The sequence below is a fragment of the Heterocephalus glaber genome, unplaced genomic scaffold (assembly GCF_053883595.1).
Source record: "Heterocephalus glaber isolate CG9 unplaced genomic scaffold, H.glaber_assembly_v1.0 deba00000281, whole genome shotgun sequence".
In the NCBI taxonomy this organism is placed as follows: Eukaryota; Metazoa; Chordata; class Mammalia; order Rodentia; family Bathyergidae; genus Heterocephalus; species Heterocephalus glaber.
Genome location: NW_028258139.1, coordinates 15,196,118 through 15,214,297, shown reverse-complemented (window position 1 = coordinate 15,214,297; position 18,180 = coordinate 15,196,118). Strand labels below are relative to the sequence as shown.

The following is an 18,180-nucleotide window of genomic DNA, read 5'->3' as shown; positions in this document are numbered from 1 at the left end:
CTTATAGCTTTAGATCACAGATTATGAACTGCAGAGAAGTAAAATGGGCTCAAGGTCACCAGGGCTCAACTATAAAGTGCATCACACAGATAATAGGTTGGTCAGCATAGGATGCTTTGTACAAAAAAGCCTGGGAAATTTATTTTTAGGAATGCCCATTCAAATAATGGCTCTGAGCCACGAGATTTAAAAAAGGCACTCTCTTTTCATAGGCCTGACAGTATTTAAAGTTATTGAGCCTTTCTAAACAGTCTCTGGGTATGACTGCCTTTGTAGGTCTAACTGTCTACCAGGAGAGTGCACAGTGAATGTGGAGATTTGAATACTGTCTGAAGTCACCCACAAGACTGTTTTTCTTTTTTTTTTCTTTTTGAGACAGGGTTTCACTATGTAGTTCAGCCTGGCCTTGGACTCACTATGTAGCCCAGGCTGGCCTCAAACTCACTGTGATCCTCCTGCCTCATCCTCTGGAGCACTGGGACTATAGGTGTACGCCACCATGCCTGACTAGGTTGTTTTTCAATTATGGATTAATAACAGTTCTCTGGGTGTTTGCTGAATGCAAACTAGGCCCTAAAAAGCAGGTTTGTTCCACTTCGGAACCCGAATGTAGGTACCAAGGGATTCGGATCTTTGTGGCACCTGGAGTACACTGAAGAACCAGATACTGTGTCTTTCAGAAACTCAGTGTAACTGGAGGAAGAGCTTTCTGATCTCAGTCTTAGCTACAGGAAACACTGGTCTGTGGGGACAGTACTGGTAAGACACTAACACAGATAAGAAAACAGTACCAGAAAAGATATCTGCTGACTTCCATGAACATAAACTCCATGTCTTCAAAATGATCCCTGCAAGGAAGATACTATTTTTTGTAGATTACTAAGGCAATGGAGACCTAGGAAGGTCAGGTCAGGAGATAGGAGTGTAGGAGCTGGGATACAAATCCAAGATGCAGGACCTCTGACATGTTTATAAGCCTTGTAGTCAGTGCAATCACTATCTTTTCTAAGATGTTTTCCAAACTGCATCAAGGAAAACTGACCACCATGTTCTATGGTCTTACCTCATTCTGAATGTGGTTTCTTAGATAATATCCTTATGGGTGGGGGAAGAAAGTGTAAGTTATCTCATTACCTCTAAGAAAAGAAGGTAGCTCATGGCTGAAACTAAACTTCATGCTTAAGAAGAAGTAAATGTCTGACTCTACCATAATAAATTAGGATTCTGGTGACCTGAAGACAAAATAGATGAATAAAATTTGGTTCCATCACATATGTAAACAATTCACTTTCCAGCATGTAAGTGGGAAGATGGTTCAGTCTTTATTTTTGACATCCTGTCATACAAAACATGCTGCCTTGTGCTGATGATGTTTGGATGGTTAAAAGACTCTGCCATCAGCAAGTAGAAAATTAGTCCAGCAAAAGTCCTGAGTACCTGACCACTCTTTCTTGAAATGCGGAACACAACAGAGTAACAGCTGCAGAGTGGAGGTCAAAAGAGCATAGGGACCAGTGCACAACGGTATATCACTTGTATTCACATTAACAAAAACAGGATACATTCATTCCTGACTCTAAGAGGAAGATTAAAACTACATAAACACTTCAATTTTCTGCTTTGTACCTAATTCCCAACCAGCTGCTTGTTTAGAACTATTGTCAGTAACATCATATTTTCCTATCTGACTACACATTCAATGCTTTTTAAAATTTAGTATCTAAAATATGTTAACTTTAGAAGTGAAGGAAGCAGAATCTCCCCAAACTTCTGGCCCACTTCTCTCCTTGACCACTTAACAGTTCCACATAGATTTCCCAGACATTTAAAATCTAAATGCTACTAAGCACTGAGAGCCCTCCCTGGCCAGGCCTGACGTTCACTACACTTGACTGAGGGCCTACTCCACCACACTGAGCCCACTCATTCCCCTCACTGTTCCTCCTGACTGCTATGGCCTTGGAGCAATTCAATCTCAGTGTTTATGTAGCTGAATTGATGGAACACTGTCAGCCCCATCTACTTCTGCTTTAGCTTTAACAGTATGCCTCTTGGCCACTAGCACTAGTGAGTACACAGTGTCAGAGACAGAAAGCCCAGGCTGTGCCCTTCCTCCTACCAAGTCAGATCAATAGCTGAGTCTTGTTAGACATTACACCCTTAAGATCCTACAAATGCAGCTCAACAATGCTTTTCCCTCTATTTCCTTTAAAGCTAGCCCTTATTAGGTCTTTTTGCAACCATGTCTCCTGATGTCCAAGGCATACAAATCTGGCTGTGGGCTGTTCTCCTATGATAGGGACTGAAGCCATCGACCCTGTGTTAAAGTGAGTCAATTTGGTTTGGTCATTTTCCCCACTCAAAATTCTCCTAGAAATAGAATGTGGATGGATGCAGTACAAGCTTGTAAGCCTAGCTGCTTGGGAAGCTGAGGCAAGTTCAAAAATTCAAGGCCAGCCTGGGCAACTTAGCAAGAGCCAGACTCCAAATGAAATATAAGAAGGACTGGGGATGTAGCTCAGTGGAAGAGCACACTGGGTTTGATCTCCTGTAAAGGGAAGGGAGGGAAGGGAGGGAAGGGAGGGGAGGGAGGGGAAGGGGAAAAATAAATAGAATGTATATGGAAGTAAAGAACTAAATTGCTCACCCTAATAATTTAACCTTAACCTGTTGGAAAATTTCTAAGTAACTGGACCAATGTATTTCACAATAATAACTATGAAGTGCTAAAAGATGGATGGTCTGAGCTCTAATATTATTGTATTTGTCTCCTTCAGCTGAATATGGGAAAATGATTTAGTTTCCTGCAGGATATTTGATCTGGCTCATCCTGTTTGTGCACATTCCCAAGTTAAGAATCAAGAAGTCACAGTGACAAAAACAAACAAAATCAGTCAGCACAAGTAGCAGGGGATAGGGAAATGAGATCTATTCAGAAGTGGTTTTCTACCAACACAAAAACAATACTCTTGCTTTCTGCCAACTAAAATGGGAGTCTTGGCCAGGAGTGCTCCCAGTCTTTCTTATGGTCTGGACTATAATGTAACTACTGTTAATTCTAAACCCATAGTGTACAATCACTGCTGTCTGAAAGAAGTTCTAATATTGGTTTTTATATGAAGGATACCTTAGAAAGCATTGGTTCTTTCCTAATTCCTCAATGAGAAAACAAAATCTGTAAAATATAATTTTCTAGAGTCTCCTGATATTAATCAATATACTTCTAGAACTGGTAGAAATAAGCAATACTGTTTTGTAATGCATTTCACGTTTCAGTCCTTCTTTGTGTTTGCACAGATTTAGGAAACAAGGCATTTATCCATGTATACTATTCAACCTAAAACCAATACACATGTAGAGAGAAAATTGCTAAGAATGTGAATCTCCTCAAAATAAAGCAATAGTAATAGGTTGAGACATGAGAATGTGCTACTATTCAGCCATGCTGAACTACCAAATAATTTCATATTAGAAAACCTAATGATTATCATATGTGGCTAGCAACAATGGATTCCTAGGGCATCCCAGATGGTTAGAATGCAAGGCTAAAGAAAACTTGCCATAGGCTGAAAATGTATTATTAACGAAAATAGGCCTACCCACCCTCACAGGTTCAGTACAGAAATGTTAGCAGTTCATCCCTTTTGCTCTTGTCTATAGGGCCTTGAGCCCATGGCAAGCTCCTCAAGTGGAAACCAGTGTCCACTCTCCTGGGCCCCCATTCAGTGCTTGGTATAGTGCAGATGCCACGAATTCCTGGCTGAAAGACTGTATCAAGCCATGCATTCTTGCTGATTATAGAAATGAAGATAATGATTATTTTCTTTGAGAATAAAATTGGGTGCTCCTGAAATACTCTAGGAAAACATTTTTATTACTTGGGAACTGGGTAGATCCTTCAAAAACCTGTTTTTTTTTTTAACCTCTGAACACTTCTTGCCCTGAAATTAGATTTCTACTGCACATTATATTGAAATAAATTAAAATTTGGCTGTTTTGAGTTGCTCTCTTATTTAGGTCTATAGCACGGCCGCCAGGATGGTAGGGAGTTTTCTTGGTATCTGTTCATTACACAGCAGTGCACACCTCTGACAATCAAAATACTAGTATCACTACAACATAATTCATTGAAACTGACGAGATACAGAGTTGTCCAGTGGCTATTACTGTTTCTCATCTCCAGGCCCCACACACATTCATATATCTTGTTTCCTCAGACACCTCCACTTGGGAAAACTTCTTGGTTTCTCTTTATCACTTTTGATCTTAATATTTTTGGTGAGGAATGATCTGTACAGTATTTGTAGACTGTGCCCAGATTTGCAGTTGACTTACCAGTGGTATGGAACAGCGGTTTTCAAGAAGCTGTTCTGGCACTATTAACATCAGAAACAGAAATTTAAAATATCTTGCAAGAACAGTTTGTAATAGCTAAATCTTGGAAACAGCCCAAATCAACTGATGAGTGGATAAAGATGTGTTTTTTTAATGCAATGGAGTGCTACTCTGCCATAAAGAAGGATGAGCTTCAGACCATACTCTTAAATGAACTAAAGTGGACACACATTTAAATACTGCATTGTTTCTCTGGTGTGAGAAACTGAACGTGGAAATAAAGACTGAGATGTATAATGAACATTGGGAAATGGGAAGAAAGTGTTCAAATGGGAAGGAGAACAAGGGAGGAGGGAGGGAGAAAGGAAGGAAGAGACAAGAAAAAAGTGAAAATAGAAGGATAAAATGGAAACAAAGCTTTTATACATAAGGAGGGGAAGTGGGATAAAATAAAATAAAATTTTAAAACATTATTAATAAAATATCTTGCAAATTACTTTTTTTTGTATTAAATTCTTTTATTGGTACATTGTAGGTATACAACACAATTACATTTCTCAGTGGGAATTGTACCTTTATATAATGCATCTTGGTTCTTATTTTTTCCCCATTCCTAGCCCTAACATGACGCCCTCCACCCTTCCCTATTTACAAAGACTTTATTTCCATTTTTTCCATTTCTCAGCATTATTATTTCCCTTCTTTCCTATCCCCTGCCCCTCCCGCTACCCCTACCCCTTTGGACCTTTTCTTCCCATTTTACATTATCGATTATTCATTCTAATCATTGGTACATTTTAGGTATACAATATAATGACATTCATCATTGGAAATTTGCACCTTTACATAGTCTCTCTTGGTTCTTGTTTTTCACCCTTGCCCAGCCCTCCCTTCAATCCCTCCAGCCCTATTTACAAAAATTTTGTTCCTATTTTTCCATTTTCTCATATTAATCCCATTCCCTTCTATCCTTTCCCCTAGCTCTCCCACTTCCTTCCTCTTTGCCCCTTTTCTTCCTATTTCACATGACCTATTATACATTTAGTCCTTATTTACCCTTTCAGTTTCTCACACCAGAGAAACTATTCGGTATTTACACATCTGTGTCCTATTTATTTCACTTAAGAGTATCGCCTCAATGTGCATCCACTTAGCTATAAATGTCTCTAACTTCTCATTTTTGATGGCTGAGTAGTACTCCATTTTATTAAAAAACCACATTTTCTTTATCCAGTCTCCAGCTGATGGGCATTTGGGCTGTTTCCAAGTTTTAGCTATTACAAACTGCACTGCTATGAACATGGGTGCCCATATATCACTGTGGTATGATTGTTTGTGCTAGTTCACGGGCAACTGAGGTTTTGTTCATAAAATCTTTTCCTACACCCATGTCTTCAAGGGTTCTACCTAACCTCTGTTCCAACTGGTTCAGAGTTTCTATTTTAATATTTAGATCTTTAATCCATTTTGATTTTAGTTTAGTGCATGGTGAGAGATACAGGTCTAGTTTTAATCTTTGGCAAGTTGAAGCCCAATTTTTCCAGCACCATTTATTAAACAGGCTATCTTTCCTCCAGTGAGAGTGTTTGGCTCCTTTGTCGAAGATGAGATGGCTGAGTGTGTCTGGCGTTGTTTCTGCATCTTCTAATCTGTTCCACTGGTCCTCAAGTCTGTTTCTTTGCCAGTACCATGCTGTTTTTATCACAGTAGCTTTGTAGTAGAGTTGCAGGTTGGGGATTGTGATAACCCCTGCCATGTCTCTGTTACCTAGAATTGCTTTTGCTATTCTGGGTCTCTTCTTATTCCAAATGAATTTTTGGATTGTTTTCTCGAGGTCTATGAAGTATGCTGCTGGGATCTCAATTGGAATTGCATTAAATCTATATAGCAGTTTTGGAAGTATGGCCATTTTCACTATATTAAGCCTTCCTACCCAGGAGCAGGGGATGTCTGTCCATTTTCTGATATCATCTTCAATCTCTCTTTTCAGAGTGCCATAGTTTTCAGAGAAGAGGTCTTTGATTTCTTTCGTTAGGATGATTCCTAGGTATTTCAGTTTTTTGGATGCTATTGTGAAAGGAATTATTTGCCCTATTTCTCTCTCAGTGAGTCTGTCATTGGTGTAGAGGAAAGCTATTGATTTTTGTGTGTTGACCTTGTAACCAGCTACTTGACTGAATTTGGTTATTAAGTCTAGAAGACTTTTGGTGGAGTTCTTGGGGTCTTCTATATAGAGTATCATGTCATCTGCAAATAATGACAATTTGACTTCTTCATTTCCTACCTTTATTCTTTTGATTTCCTTCTCTTGTCTAATTGCCGTGGCTGTTTCCAGAACTATATTGAACAAGAGTGGTGATAGTGGACATCCTTGTCTTGTTCCTGATTTTAGTGTGAAGGATTTCAGTTTTTGACCATTTAGTATGATATTGGCAGTTGGTTTTTCATAGATGGCTTCTATCAGTTTGAGGTAGAGACCATCTATTCCAATTTTTTGTAGGGTTTTTATCATAAATGCATGTTGCATTTTGTCAAATGCCTTTTCTGCGTCTATGGAGATAATCATATGGTTTTTGTTCTTGGCTCTATTGATATAGTATATTACATTAATTGATTTTCATATATTGAACCATCCCTGCATCCCTGGGATGAATCCCACTTGATCAGGGTGTATGATCTTCTTGATGATCTTCTGCATTCTATTTGCCAGTATCTTATTAAGGATTTTTGCATCTCTGTTCATTAGTGAGATTGGCCTATAGTTCTCTTTTTCAGTTGGGTCTTTCTCTGCTTTGGGGATCAAGGTGATGCTTGCTTCCAGGAAGGAATATGGGAGTATTGCTTCCCTTTCAATTTCACTGAAGAGTTTAAACAGTAGTGGCAGCAGTTCCTCTCTAAATGTCTTGTAGAATTCAGCAGTTGAAGCCATCAGGGCCTGGGCTTTTCTTAGGTGATAAGTTTTTAATTACATTTTCAATTTCATTGGTTGATATTGGGTTGTTCAGAATTTTTAGGTCTTCTTCGTTCAACTTTGGTAATTCATGTGTATCTAGGAATCTGTCCATTTCTTCTGTGTTGTCCATCTTATTGGCATATAGGTACTGGAAGTAGGTATTGATGATCCTCTGGATTTCTGCTGGGTCTGTTGTAGTTTCACCCTTTTCATTCCTAATTGCATGGATTTGGGCCTTTTCTTTCCTTATTCTGACAAGGTTGACTAAAGGTTTATCAATTTTGTTAATTCTTTCAAAGAACCAACTCTTGGCTTCATTGATTTTTTGTATCGTAATTGGGCTTGTTCTGTTTTCCTAATATGCGTATTCACTGCTATGAATTTCCCTCATAAGACTGCTTTCATTGTGTCCCATAGATTCCGAAATGTTGTATTGTCATTGTCATTTAATTGAAGGAACTGTCTGATTTCTTCTTTAATTTCCTCTGTGACCCATTGGTTATTCAGAAGTGTGTTGTTCAATTTCCATGTGTTTATGAAATTTTTTGAGTTTCTTTTGCTATGGATCTCCAATTTCATCGCACTATGATCTGATAATATACAGGGGATAACTTCAATTCCTTTGCACTTACTTAAACATGTTCTATGTGTGAGTATGTGGTCTATTTTGGAGAATGACCCATGTGCAGCTGAGAAGAATGTGTATTCTGCTTTTGTGGGGTGGAAGACTCTGTAAACGTCTGTTTAGTTCATTTGTTCAGGAGTTGGATTGAGTTCTAGTATTTCATTACTTATTTTTAGTCTAGTTGTTCTATCTATTTGTGACAGTGAGGTGTTGAGGTTCCCCACTACAATTGTATTAGTGCATATATGGCTTTTCATGTCCATTAGTATTTGTTTTATGTAGTTGGGTGCACTAGTGTTTGGTGCATAGATATTTATGATTGTCATCTCTTCCTCTTGGATTCTTCCCTTTACAAGGATGTAGTGTCCTTCTTCGTCTCTCTTAATTAGTGTTGGTTTGAAATCTACTTGATCCGCAAAGAGGATAGCTACTCCTGCTTTTTTTCGGGTTCCTGTCACATGGAGTATTGTTTTCCACCCTTTCACTTTCAGTCTATGAGTTTCCTTTTGAATTAAGTGTGTTTCTTGTATGCAGCATATTGTTGGATTTTGCTTCTTGACCCATTCTGCCAGTCTATTTCTTTTGATTGGTGAATTGAGACCATTAATGTTGATGGTTATAACTGAAACGTATTGACTTGTCATTGCCATGACTTCTTATTTTTGTTGGGTTCTCCTTTACATTTAATTTCTTGTCATGCCAGATGGGTTCATTCTGCTTTGCTTCCTGGGATTGTGATCCTCAATGTCTGTTCCTAGGCTATTGTGTAAAATTCTTTGGAGTGCTGGTTTGGTATTCACGAAGTTCCTAAGGTGCTCTTTGTCATGAAAGTATCTCCATCCATTTTGAAAGATAGTTTTGCAGGGTACATCAATCTGGGTTGGAGGCTGTTTTCTTTTAGGGCTTGGAATATGTCACTCCAAGCTCTTCTTGCCTTGATGGTTTGTGTTGAGAAGTCTGCTGTGATTCTGATGGGCTTTCCTTTGTATGTGATTTGTTTCTTTTCTCTGACTGCTTGGAGAACTTTGTTCTTCTGTTGTGTTTCTGGAATCTTAACAATTATATGCCTATGTGTAGATTTTTTTTTTGATCAAGGCTATTTGGAGTCCTATATGCCTCACTTATCTGTATGTCAAGCTCTTTTCCCCTGCTTGGGAAGTTTTCTGCCATTATTTCTGTGAAGAGGTTTTTTATGTCATCTCCACTCTCTCCTGTTTCTTCATTGAGCCCAATCAGTCTTATGTTATTCTTGTTTGCATCATCTAGCAGCTGCTGGATTGATTTCTCATGTTCCCTTATAATTTTGAAGCAATTTTTCTTTTCCTGGTCACTAATTGCAATCTTATCTTCTATATCTGAAATTCTGTCCTCACATTGGCTCATTCTGCTGTGTAGACTTTCAATGGAGTTCTTCATGTCCTGGAAATCTATTTGCAGCTGTTTTATGGATTCCATTTGTTTCTTACGTTGGGATTCCATCATGTTCCTGAGCTCCTCTCTAGATTTATTAATCATGTCTTGCACTAGGGGCACAATTTCTCCTGTTATCTGAGAAATTATTTCTGATTTCACTTTTTCCAGATCCCCTTTTGTTGCCAGTTCAGTGGGTCCAGGTGGTTGAGTATCAGAGTGTTCCATCTCATTTCCCTTTGGGGTTGCTGTAGGTGATCTGGAAGTCTGGTTTTGAGACTTATTTACATGTTTTCTCATTTCGACTGGGGCGGGGGGCTGTTAGTGCCTGCACAGATTACCTTCTCTGAGCTGGGTGAGGTGGGACAGGGGCCGGGAGCAGCGGTAGGGATGGTGATCCAAAAGCCCTTTCCTATGGGCTGGGAGCAGCCGGAGGGATGGTGGCCGGGAAACCCCTTCCTCTGGACCAGGAGCAGTGGGATGGTGGCCCGGAAGCCCCTTCCTCTGGGCCAGGAGCAGCGGGAGGGATGGTGATTGGGAAGCCCCTTCCTCTGGACCAGGAGCAGTGGGATGACGGCTCAGAAGCCCCTACCTCTGGGCCAGGAACAGTGGGACTCAGTACCTTGGTCTGGTGGTCTGGTGTTCTCTGCGCCTTGGTAAGGTGGAATCAGGTGGCTGCCTGTCTGCAGTGGGGTGATTCGGTGTCTTCCGCGTGACTGAGGACCTCGGTAGGGCGTGCACAGACCTGCCTGTCTGCAGCGGGTTGATTCGGCGTGTGTTCCGCGCGACTGGGGACCTCGGCAGCATGTGGGCAGACCTGCCTGTCTGCAGCGGGGTGATTTGGCGTCTTCTGCGTGACTCAGGACCTCGGTAGGGCGTGCACAGACCTGCCTGTCTGCAGCGGGCTAGCAAATTACTTTTGGTAACTGAGGTACATACATCCAAGATTCTGTTTTTGGCATCTAAGGTAGCTAATTCAAGTTCCACCAAGTATAACGAAGTAATCTTTCAACAGTTCAATGTGAATATTAATTACAAATAATCCTCTACAAATGTACATACAAGGGGAAAGAGCAGGCAAAACAAAATGGCTTTTGTTTGTTTGGTTTTTGGTACCGGGAATCGAACTCAGGTCCTTGTGCTTGCGCAGCAGGAGGCAAAACCACTGAGCTAAATCCCCGGCCTAACAAAATGGATTTTGGAAAAAGAAATGTACTGATGGAGCTTGTTTATGGAAAAACAAATGTTAACTGACAGCCTTTCTACAATTCCAGAAGAAATAAGAAATACATGTGCATATCTTTATAAAGAACCATACCCCGGCACAAGTATTATGACCATCAGTGTAATGCTGAAAGAATTACGTAAAGGTAAAGAAACCTTGGCCTAAGGATATGAATTCCTGATTAGGCTACTTGAGAAGTCAGGAATACACATAGAAAACAGCCTGAAGAATGGGCAAATGGTTTCATCCTTGATTATGACAACATTCTGCGTCACATATTTCTTCTGCTATGGCAGTTTCTGTCAAATAAAAATATCTTGCTATGTGCTCTTTCACCTCATTCACTAGACTATATATCTCCCCCAGCCCCCTTGGGGATCGAACCCTGGACCTTGTGGATGAGAGACGGAACCACTGAACTAAATCCCTGGCCCTCTAAGGTTCACTTTAAACCCAAGATAATATCCTAGGCTCACAAACAAAGAAGTCATACTTCTTGTAGTAAATGCTTCTATAGCTAAAGATTTGAAGAGACCTATTTTGAGTCCTCTAAGCCTCACTGTTTAGAATTCATTGATTGATACTATTTATGTGACAAGAGTCATTAATTTAACACTGCGTAGAATACTCTTCTGGCCAATGAAAATGAAAAGTCACTGAAACTGTGGCTCACCATTGCTTGAATGTCTCCACTATTTTCTGCTCAACCCACCCCCAGTAGATTTGTGCAGAAGGGCCATTCTTCCACTCAAGGGTCTTCCTAGCCTCCTCAGTTCTCACAGCAGAGACATTCCAGTCAAAATGAGATTCCCATTCCCCCAATAGGAGTATGGCTGGACCACACCAGTAACCCTCCTGAGGGACACAACTCTATTGTTCTCTTGCTTCCCTAGTACCCCACATCTGGCTTCAAACTATCACCACTGTGGCAACCTTCATTTAAAGCTCTTTGACTCTTGAAGACACTGGCATAGGAAAAGACTTTATGAACAAAACCTCAGTGGCACAGGAACTTGCACAAAGAATCAACAACTGGGATCTCATCTTATTAATAAGCTTCTGCACTGCAAGAGAAACCACCAACAGAGCTAAGAGACAACCTACAATGTGGGAAAAAATTTTCAGCAACTGTACCTTAGACAAAGGACTACTATCTAGAATATATAAAGAACTGAAAAAAATCAGATCCCACAAATTCAAAGACCCAACTCAAAAATGGGTATCTGAAATGAACAGACATTTCTCAGGCAAAGAAGTAAAAGCAGCAAACAAATATATGAAAAAATGTTCAACATCACTGGTCATTCAAGAGATGCAGATGAAAACAACACTGAGATTCCACCTCACCCCACAAAGAATGGCTGCTATCAAGAAATCAACCAATGACAAATGCTGGCGGGGGTGTAGGGAGAAAGGAGCCCTTCTCCATTGTTGGTGGGGGTGCAGACTAGTGCAACCACTGTGGAAATCAGTATGGAGATACCTCAAAGAACTAGGCTTAAAGCTCTTTGTCCTCTGATTGCAAAATCTGTAGCAATTTGCTTGTGCCACTGGTCAGTGGGTAACCTGCCGATGGGGACAGCATCTCTGTCTGTAGTCTTGTCCTCTGCGACACTAAGAAGAGTGGGCTCTGAAACAGAACTACACTCTGGAAGAGCTTGAGCCCAACAACTTGCTCTATTGTTTCATCAGACTGAATGGGAAAGTAACATCGCTAGAAAAAAAAACATTAGAAAGAGCACATTTTTCCTCTATTATCCTTATACAGGTCTTATTATATGCATATACTTCTATATCTGTGTTACCCATGAGATCATCCAGAAGGTAAGTGAGAAAGGGAAACATGCTGCCACTCTCCAGGCTTAGGGCAGCAGGAACTAGTCCTCACACCCTACTCTGATAGGTCAGAGAGTGGACAGGACACTGGTCTAGATATGGGGCTTTTGTCACAGATTGCTGGCTCTAATTATATCAATACTGTCACCCAACCACAGTTCGCGGAACAGTGCTATGTTCAGAGAACAGAGAAAACCATGGCTGCTGGGAAACACATGTGGAAACTGTTCTCAGAGTCATGCTATGAAAGTATCACCTTTCTGCCTTCTATACTCAGTGGGAATGAGCATGCTGCTCCTTCTTGCATGCTGGACACAATACCATACTCATCTTTTGTGACTCTGAACATACTAACCACTCACTAAATCCTATGGTTTACCCATATATTAAAAATGTGGAAACTAAAATACAGAAGAATAAGTAACTTTTCCAAAGTCACAGGCAATTTACACTGAAGCAAGGTTTTTACCAAGGCAGGCTGGTTTTGGAGCCAGTTTTCTGAACCATTATGCTTCTAGAGACCCCTGCAGAAAGTCTCTAGTCTCCACCAGCTCAGTATGCAACGCAAGGCTGAAGGAAAAAATACACTAAAACAGAACTAAGAGAAAGAAAGAGAGCACTCGGACAGCTAATGCTGGATTTCCAGAAAAAGACCCCAGTCAGTCATATCCACCAAATTTTATTATTCATCAATTAGGGTAAAGGCGCAATAAGTGTACAGATGTGCAGTATGTGCAGTTACTATGGCAATTAATGCAGGCAAAGCTTTAAAGAGAAGAGAAAAAGCACTTTCAAACTAGAAACAAGATAGAGAAAATACATAGTTTTAATTAGAACACTGTCCTTATAGCTATAAAGGCACTAATTGTGGAAATGAAATTTGGGTACCATTTACACCAACCTCAGCTACGCATGTTATCTCGTATTAGCCCCACAGCTTCATAAGCCATTATTCTGGTCTTGGCCATTGCCATTATTGGGGAGGTCATGTTGACCTGTACACTACCGAAGTGCTCATAAGATACTTCTGTGAGTCACATAGCTTCAGTGAGACTCATTTCTTAAAGTAAGCAAACTGAGGGATTTAACTCTTCACAGCCTGCATTGCTTACAACATGCTTTGGACATAATCAATATTGTGGCTTTCTGTATCATGTGACATTCTCTCATAATGCACATCTTATCCTGCTTGGGCGTCAGTTGGTAGGAGGTAGAACAAGACCCTTGTAATAACAGAAAACAAGCAGTAACTGCCACTGTTTATGAATTGCTATTTGACAGGTTCTATTACTATTCATACCAAATACAAAATATTTTCTTTTTTGTGGAAATGAGAAATCAAGCCCTGTATCAAGAGGGTAGTGAATGGCAGAGTTCATATGAGCTGGACTCTATCCTGACCCCATAGTTTGTGTCTTCCTGTTGCATTTGAATGTCTGGACATGTGTTCTGGATTAGCTAGGAAATCACACTTCAAGTCTCCCCTCCCTGCCGGTATGGTGGCACACGCCTGTAATCCCAGCACTCAGAAGGCTGAGGCAGGAGGATTGCTATGAGTTCCAGGCCATTCTAAGCTACATAATGAGTTCAAGGTCAGCCAGACCTCTTAGCAAGATCCTGTTTCAAAAAATCCAAAAATAAACAAAGTTTCCCCTCCCTGGCCCCAGTTATTTCTCTCAGAATGAGGACTAGAGGGAAGGTTAGGAACAGAGGGCTGCCAAAGTTACTAATATGAAAAAGTGTCTACAGCCATACCACCCTAAAACCCGCCTAATCTTGTCTAACATGGAAGAGTCCACATGGTAGAAACAGGAGTAGACACGTTCAAAATGCACTGGCACACACACACGTACCCACGCACATTTGGTGTGCACACAGAGAATATACTGGTATACATGCACAGAGAACACTGGTATACACATATAGAGAATGCACTGATAAGTACACACATAGAATGCATTGATATGCATATACACATGAAAATATTCAGATATGCACACTCGAAATATTCATGATTCTACAACTACAGTTCTTTCATATATTATTCTTGTTCTTCTGTGGGTCAACATTATCTGTAACTTTAAAGACCTAGGTGAAAGTGACATGCATGTAACATTTTTAGCTTTATATCTAGCTCCATATCATATATGATCAAGAAGTAAACCATCATTTTATAGAAGAAAGCTAAATCTATAAAAATCTACTTGCTATTATTATGACTAGAGTAACTCAGTTTTTTTTACATTATAGCTTTTACATGTAGGGGGAAAACTACATTATTTTATTTTCACAAAAACAATTATTAGGGAAAGGTATTGGCACAACTTCATTATTTGATTATGACAAAAGAGACTCTAATTACCTTGACAGAATCCAGTAAACTCTTAGGAAAAAATCGCTTCAAACCAACATCTTTTCTGAAATATAAAAAGAAGTATGTTAAAAAAAATCACCACCAAATCATTAATAATGATATATCTGCAAGAACATATAAGCACTTCAAATTATCCTTTCAAATATCATTTAGGAAGGAAACAAATATTATAAAACTCTGATTTACCAGTGTACTCCTGGAAGGATTGGGACAAATAATTTCTAGTTGTGCACAGAAAAAACAAATGTAACTGGCATACATCAGAATCTTTGTTCTTTTATCCTCATCGTTGAAAAGACTTCTAAAATGTTACCTCTCTACAAATCATAATGACAGCTATTGGTAGGAAATTATCCTTATAAACATGAATTGCAAATGGCTAATACTGTATTTTTAAAGCAAGTAGCTGGCCTGGTTAGGAATGAATTCAGGGCATATACTGGACACCTTACAAAAAAGAAATCCTTCGCATTTATCTTTGAGTTGACTGTTTTTTAAAATAAATTTTTTGGTTAAAGAATTCATTCACCTAATCACAGTTTATCAATGCAATTTCACATAATGACAAAGATAAAGAAATAAAGTGATTTGTCTTAGCCAAAAAGCTAAATGTGTAGAAATGCCAGATTTTCTAGCAATTTTCTTCAAGTCAGTCTATAAAACCAGTCATCATTAAGAGCTTTGGAACACTTGGCCAAGAAAAGTGCTTGGAAGGAATAGGTGTTTTGACCACTAGATGGCACTTGTGTGCTACGAAAATGAAATAATGCCTTTAAAGACATGAATCAGGAGATACAGAAAATATAAAAGGATCAAGAAAAAAAGTGAAACACAAATATAAGGCAACAAATAAACTGAATTTGAAGTATCAAACTGAAGAAACAGGGGTTATATCTTTCACAACTATGAGTTAGTTCATAATCAAAAACAATGAAATAATGTCAGTTTATATAGTTGAACCTGTGTGCAAACATTTTAATCCCTTTCTTTATAATCTAATGACTAGACAAAAGCTAAACCAATGAACTCCTTCTTGCTAAGTCCAAAATTGATTGCAGCTCTTATACTTTTTAAAAAATTCTATTATTATATTCACCACATCCTACAAATTCTCTTGGCTCTATGACATACTGTTTCCTGGTTTTACCTATCAGTTAATTCATATAACTCTTAGATTTTAAGAGTTTTCCATTTCTCTCTAACTACTTTGGCTTGTAACTTCCCTTCCTTACTTTCTCACAACAGTTAATTTGATTATTAAATACACAAAGGAAATTATGTCCACCCTAGTTCTTCCTAATTTAAGGATTTTGATATTACTACTGGAAAAGAAAATTTAAAAAAATTGTATATTAAATAAAAAACAAAAAACACTAGAATTTCTAGGGCATTATTTCTGAGAATCTTCTTCCCTATTTTCTTTTCAGGTAACTTCTATACAAATTAAAATATGTTTGAGATACATAGTAATCACATTCATCTTGGACAACTGGCACGTAACTGTGTCACAACTTGATCATTTTTACTCCCCCTCCTTTCCCTTCTCCTTACTGCCCCAAATCAATCACTTTCAAATCAGAGTTCAGGATTTGAATCTGGCTCTGTCATAGGGTAAGTCTGGTTATTAACTATTAACAGTTGTGAATATGAGGTTAGCTACTTGTAAAATGGGGATGCCAATTCCTACCCATACAGTGGTGCTGAGGATTAAATGTGTTTATAAAGAGCCTAAAACGCTGGGGAGCAGTTTTCTTTTTTTGTAGAAATAGCCTAGAAGTCCTTCCTGTAGGAGAGTTTTGGTTCATATGACTGATGCCTGCTATGCAGAGGGAGTTGTGACCTGCAAAGACTATGGAGAGTGAAAGCGGTACAGTGGAAAGGAGGGGTGCTCTAATGGTGTGCAGGAAGGAGGGGACTGGCAAAGAGTGGACTGCAGAAGTGGTGAGAAGTAGTGCACGAAGGCGACCCTGTGGACTGACACAGTCGTTGGGGCTGCTAGGAGCGGGAGATGGAGAAAGAGTGCAATGTCCTACCAGGGACAGGCAGGGAAAACAGTAGCAGGTGGTATCTGTTTTGGACATGTGCAGAAGGGTAAGGTCTACTTTCTCTTAGTAGGGATCTGCAAGACGACTGGACATGCCAGTCGAGCAGGGTAGGGATGTCCAACTGTGAAGCTGCCAACTTCCCTTAGTCCAGCTAGTTATTTATTTTTCTCAAAACCAGGTAGACAGAAAATAATTTATTGTATTCACTTCTGTCACTAATATTATGCAATTCTTTTTTTTTTTTGGTACCGGGAATCGAACTCAGGTCCTTGCGCTTGCGCACCAGGCGGCGAAACCACTGAGCTAAATCCCGGGCCCCGACTTCCGTCACTACTAAGAATTAAAGATGGACCAAGAGGGTAATGTATTTTAAGAAAAATTAAAGAAAGCATGGTGAAAATAATGACTGCAATTGTGTTAATTTGTGTGTGCGTATTGGGGGGGGTACTAGGGAGAAACTACGACCTTGCATATGATAGGGAAGCAAGTGCTCCACCACTGAACTGCATCTCAAGTCCTTGTAATTTTTTAAAGACAGGATCTAAATAAATTGCCCAGGCTGCCCTCAAACTTGTAATTTTCCTGCCTCAGCCTCCTGAGTAGCTGGGATTACAAGTGTGCATCACTGGCTCCTGTGTTTCTCTGACTTCAAAGGTGAACACAACTCCATTAAGGAAAAAAAAAAATCTTAAGGGCACTGCATACCATGTATAGTTTTCTTTTCACAACTACTTTTGAGTAATAATGAATTTATAACATTGATTTTAATGTTAGAACACGTTTAGATACTTGGCAGTGCAAAAATAAAAATGAGACTAAAGTACACAAAATTATGGGGGGGGGGACAGATCACTACCTCTAATACACTCTAATCAGGAAGACAACCTACCTTGGGCTGTGTGGTGGAGCACTCCAAGAAGCAGCTAAGGTGCTGTGTTCCACATTTTAGGGAGAGCATATTAGAGAAACCTAGATTTAGATCTCTCTCAGGAGACCAGGCAGGGACATGTAGGCCATTCCACTGTAATCTGAGGACACCTCTTTCAACTCTGCGTCTGGCCCTTGTTCACAGGGTACAAACTAACCTGTGCTAGTTTCATCTTATGTGGGGGGCATAAAACTTCTTTGAGCCCTAAATCTACATAGCTGTCCCCTAAGTGAATAAGACAATAAATACAACTTATGTAACATTTTCAATATAACATTTCCTCCAAAGATTCATGTTTTGATGATTTGATTTCCAATGTGTCAATGTTCAGAGGTGGGGCCTAGAGAAGGGAGTGGGATTAATTAGTGGATTAATCTACTGATGAAATCATAATGTGATGCTATTATTGAGAGGTGATAGAAATGGGCAGTTGGGCCAAGGAGAAGGAA

At 39.5% G+C, this 18,180-nt stretch overlaps 1 protein-coding gene across 49 annotated transcripts in view; it reads right to left on the bottom strand.

The window, feature by feature from the left end:
- Positions 1-18,180, bottom strand: part of Ptk2 (protein tyrosine kinase 2) — a 347,380-nt gene that overhangs the window by 145,010 nt on the left and 184,190 nt on the right. For all 49 annotated transcript variants that reach the window (XM_087187130.1, XM_087187131.1, XM_087187134.1 and 46 more), the window contains one exon: positions 14,747-14,801. In XM_087187130.1, the coding sequence (XP_087043256.1) occupies positions 14,747-14,801 (55 nt within the window). The remainder of the gene's footprint in view (positions 1-14,746; positions 14,802-18,180) is intronic.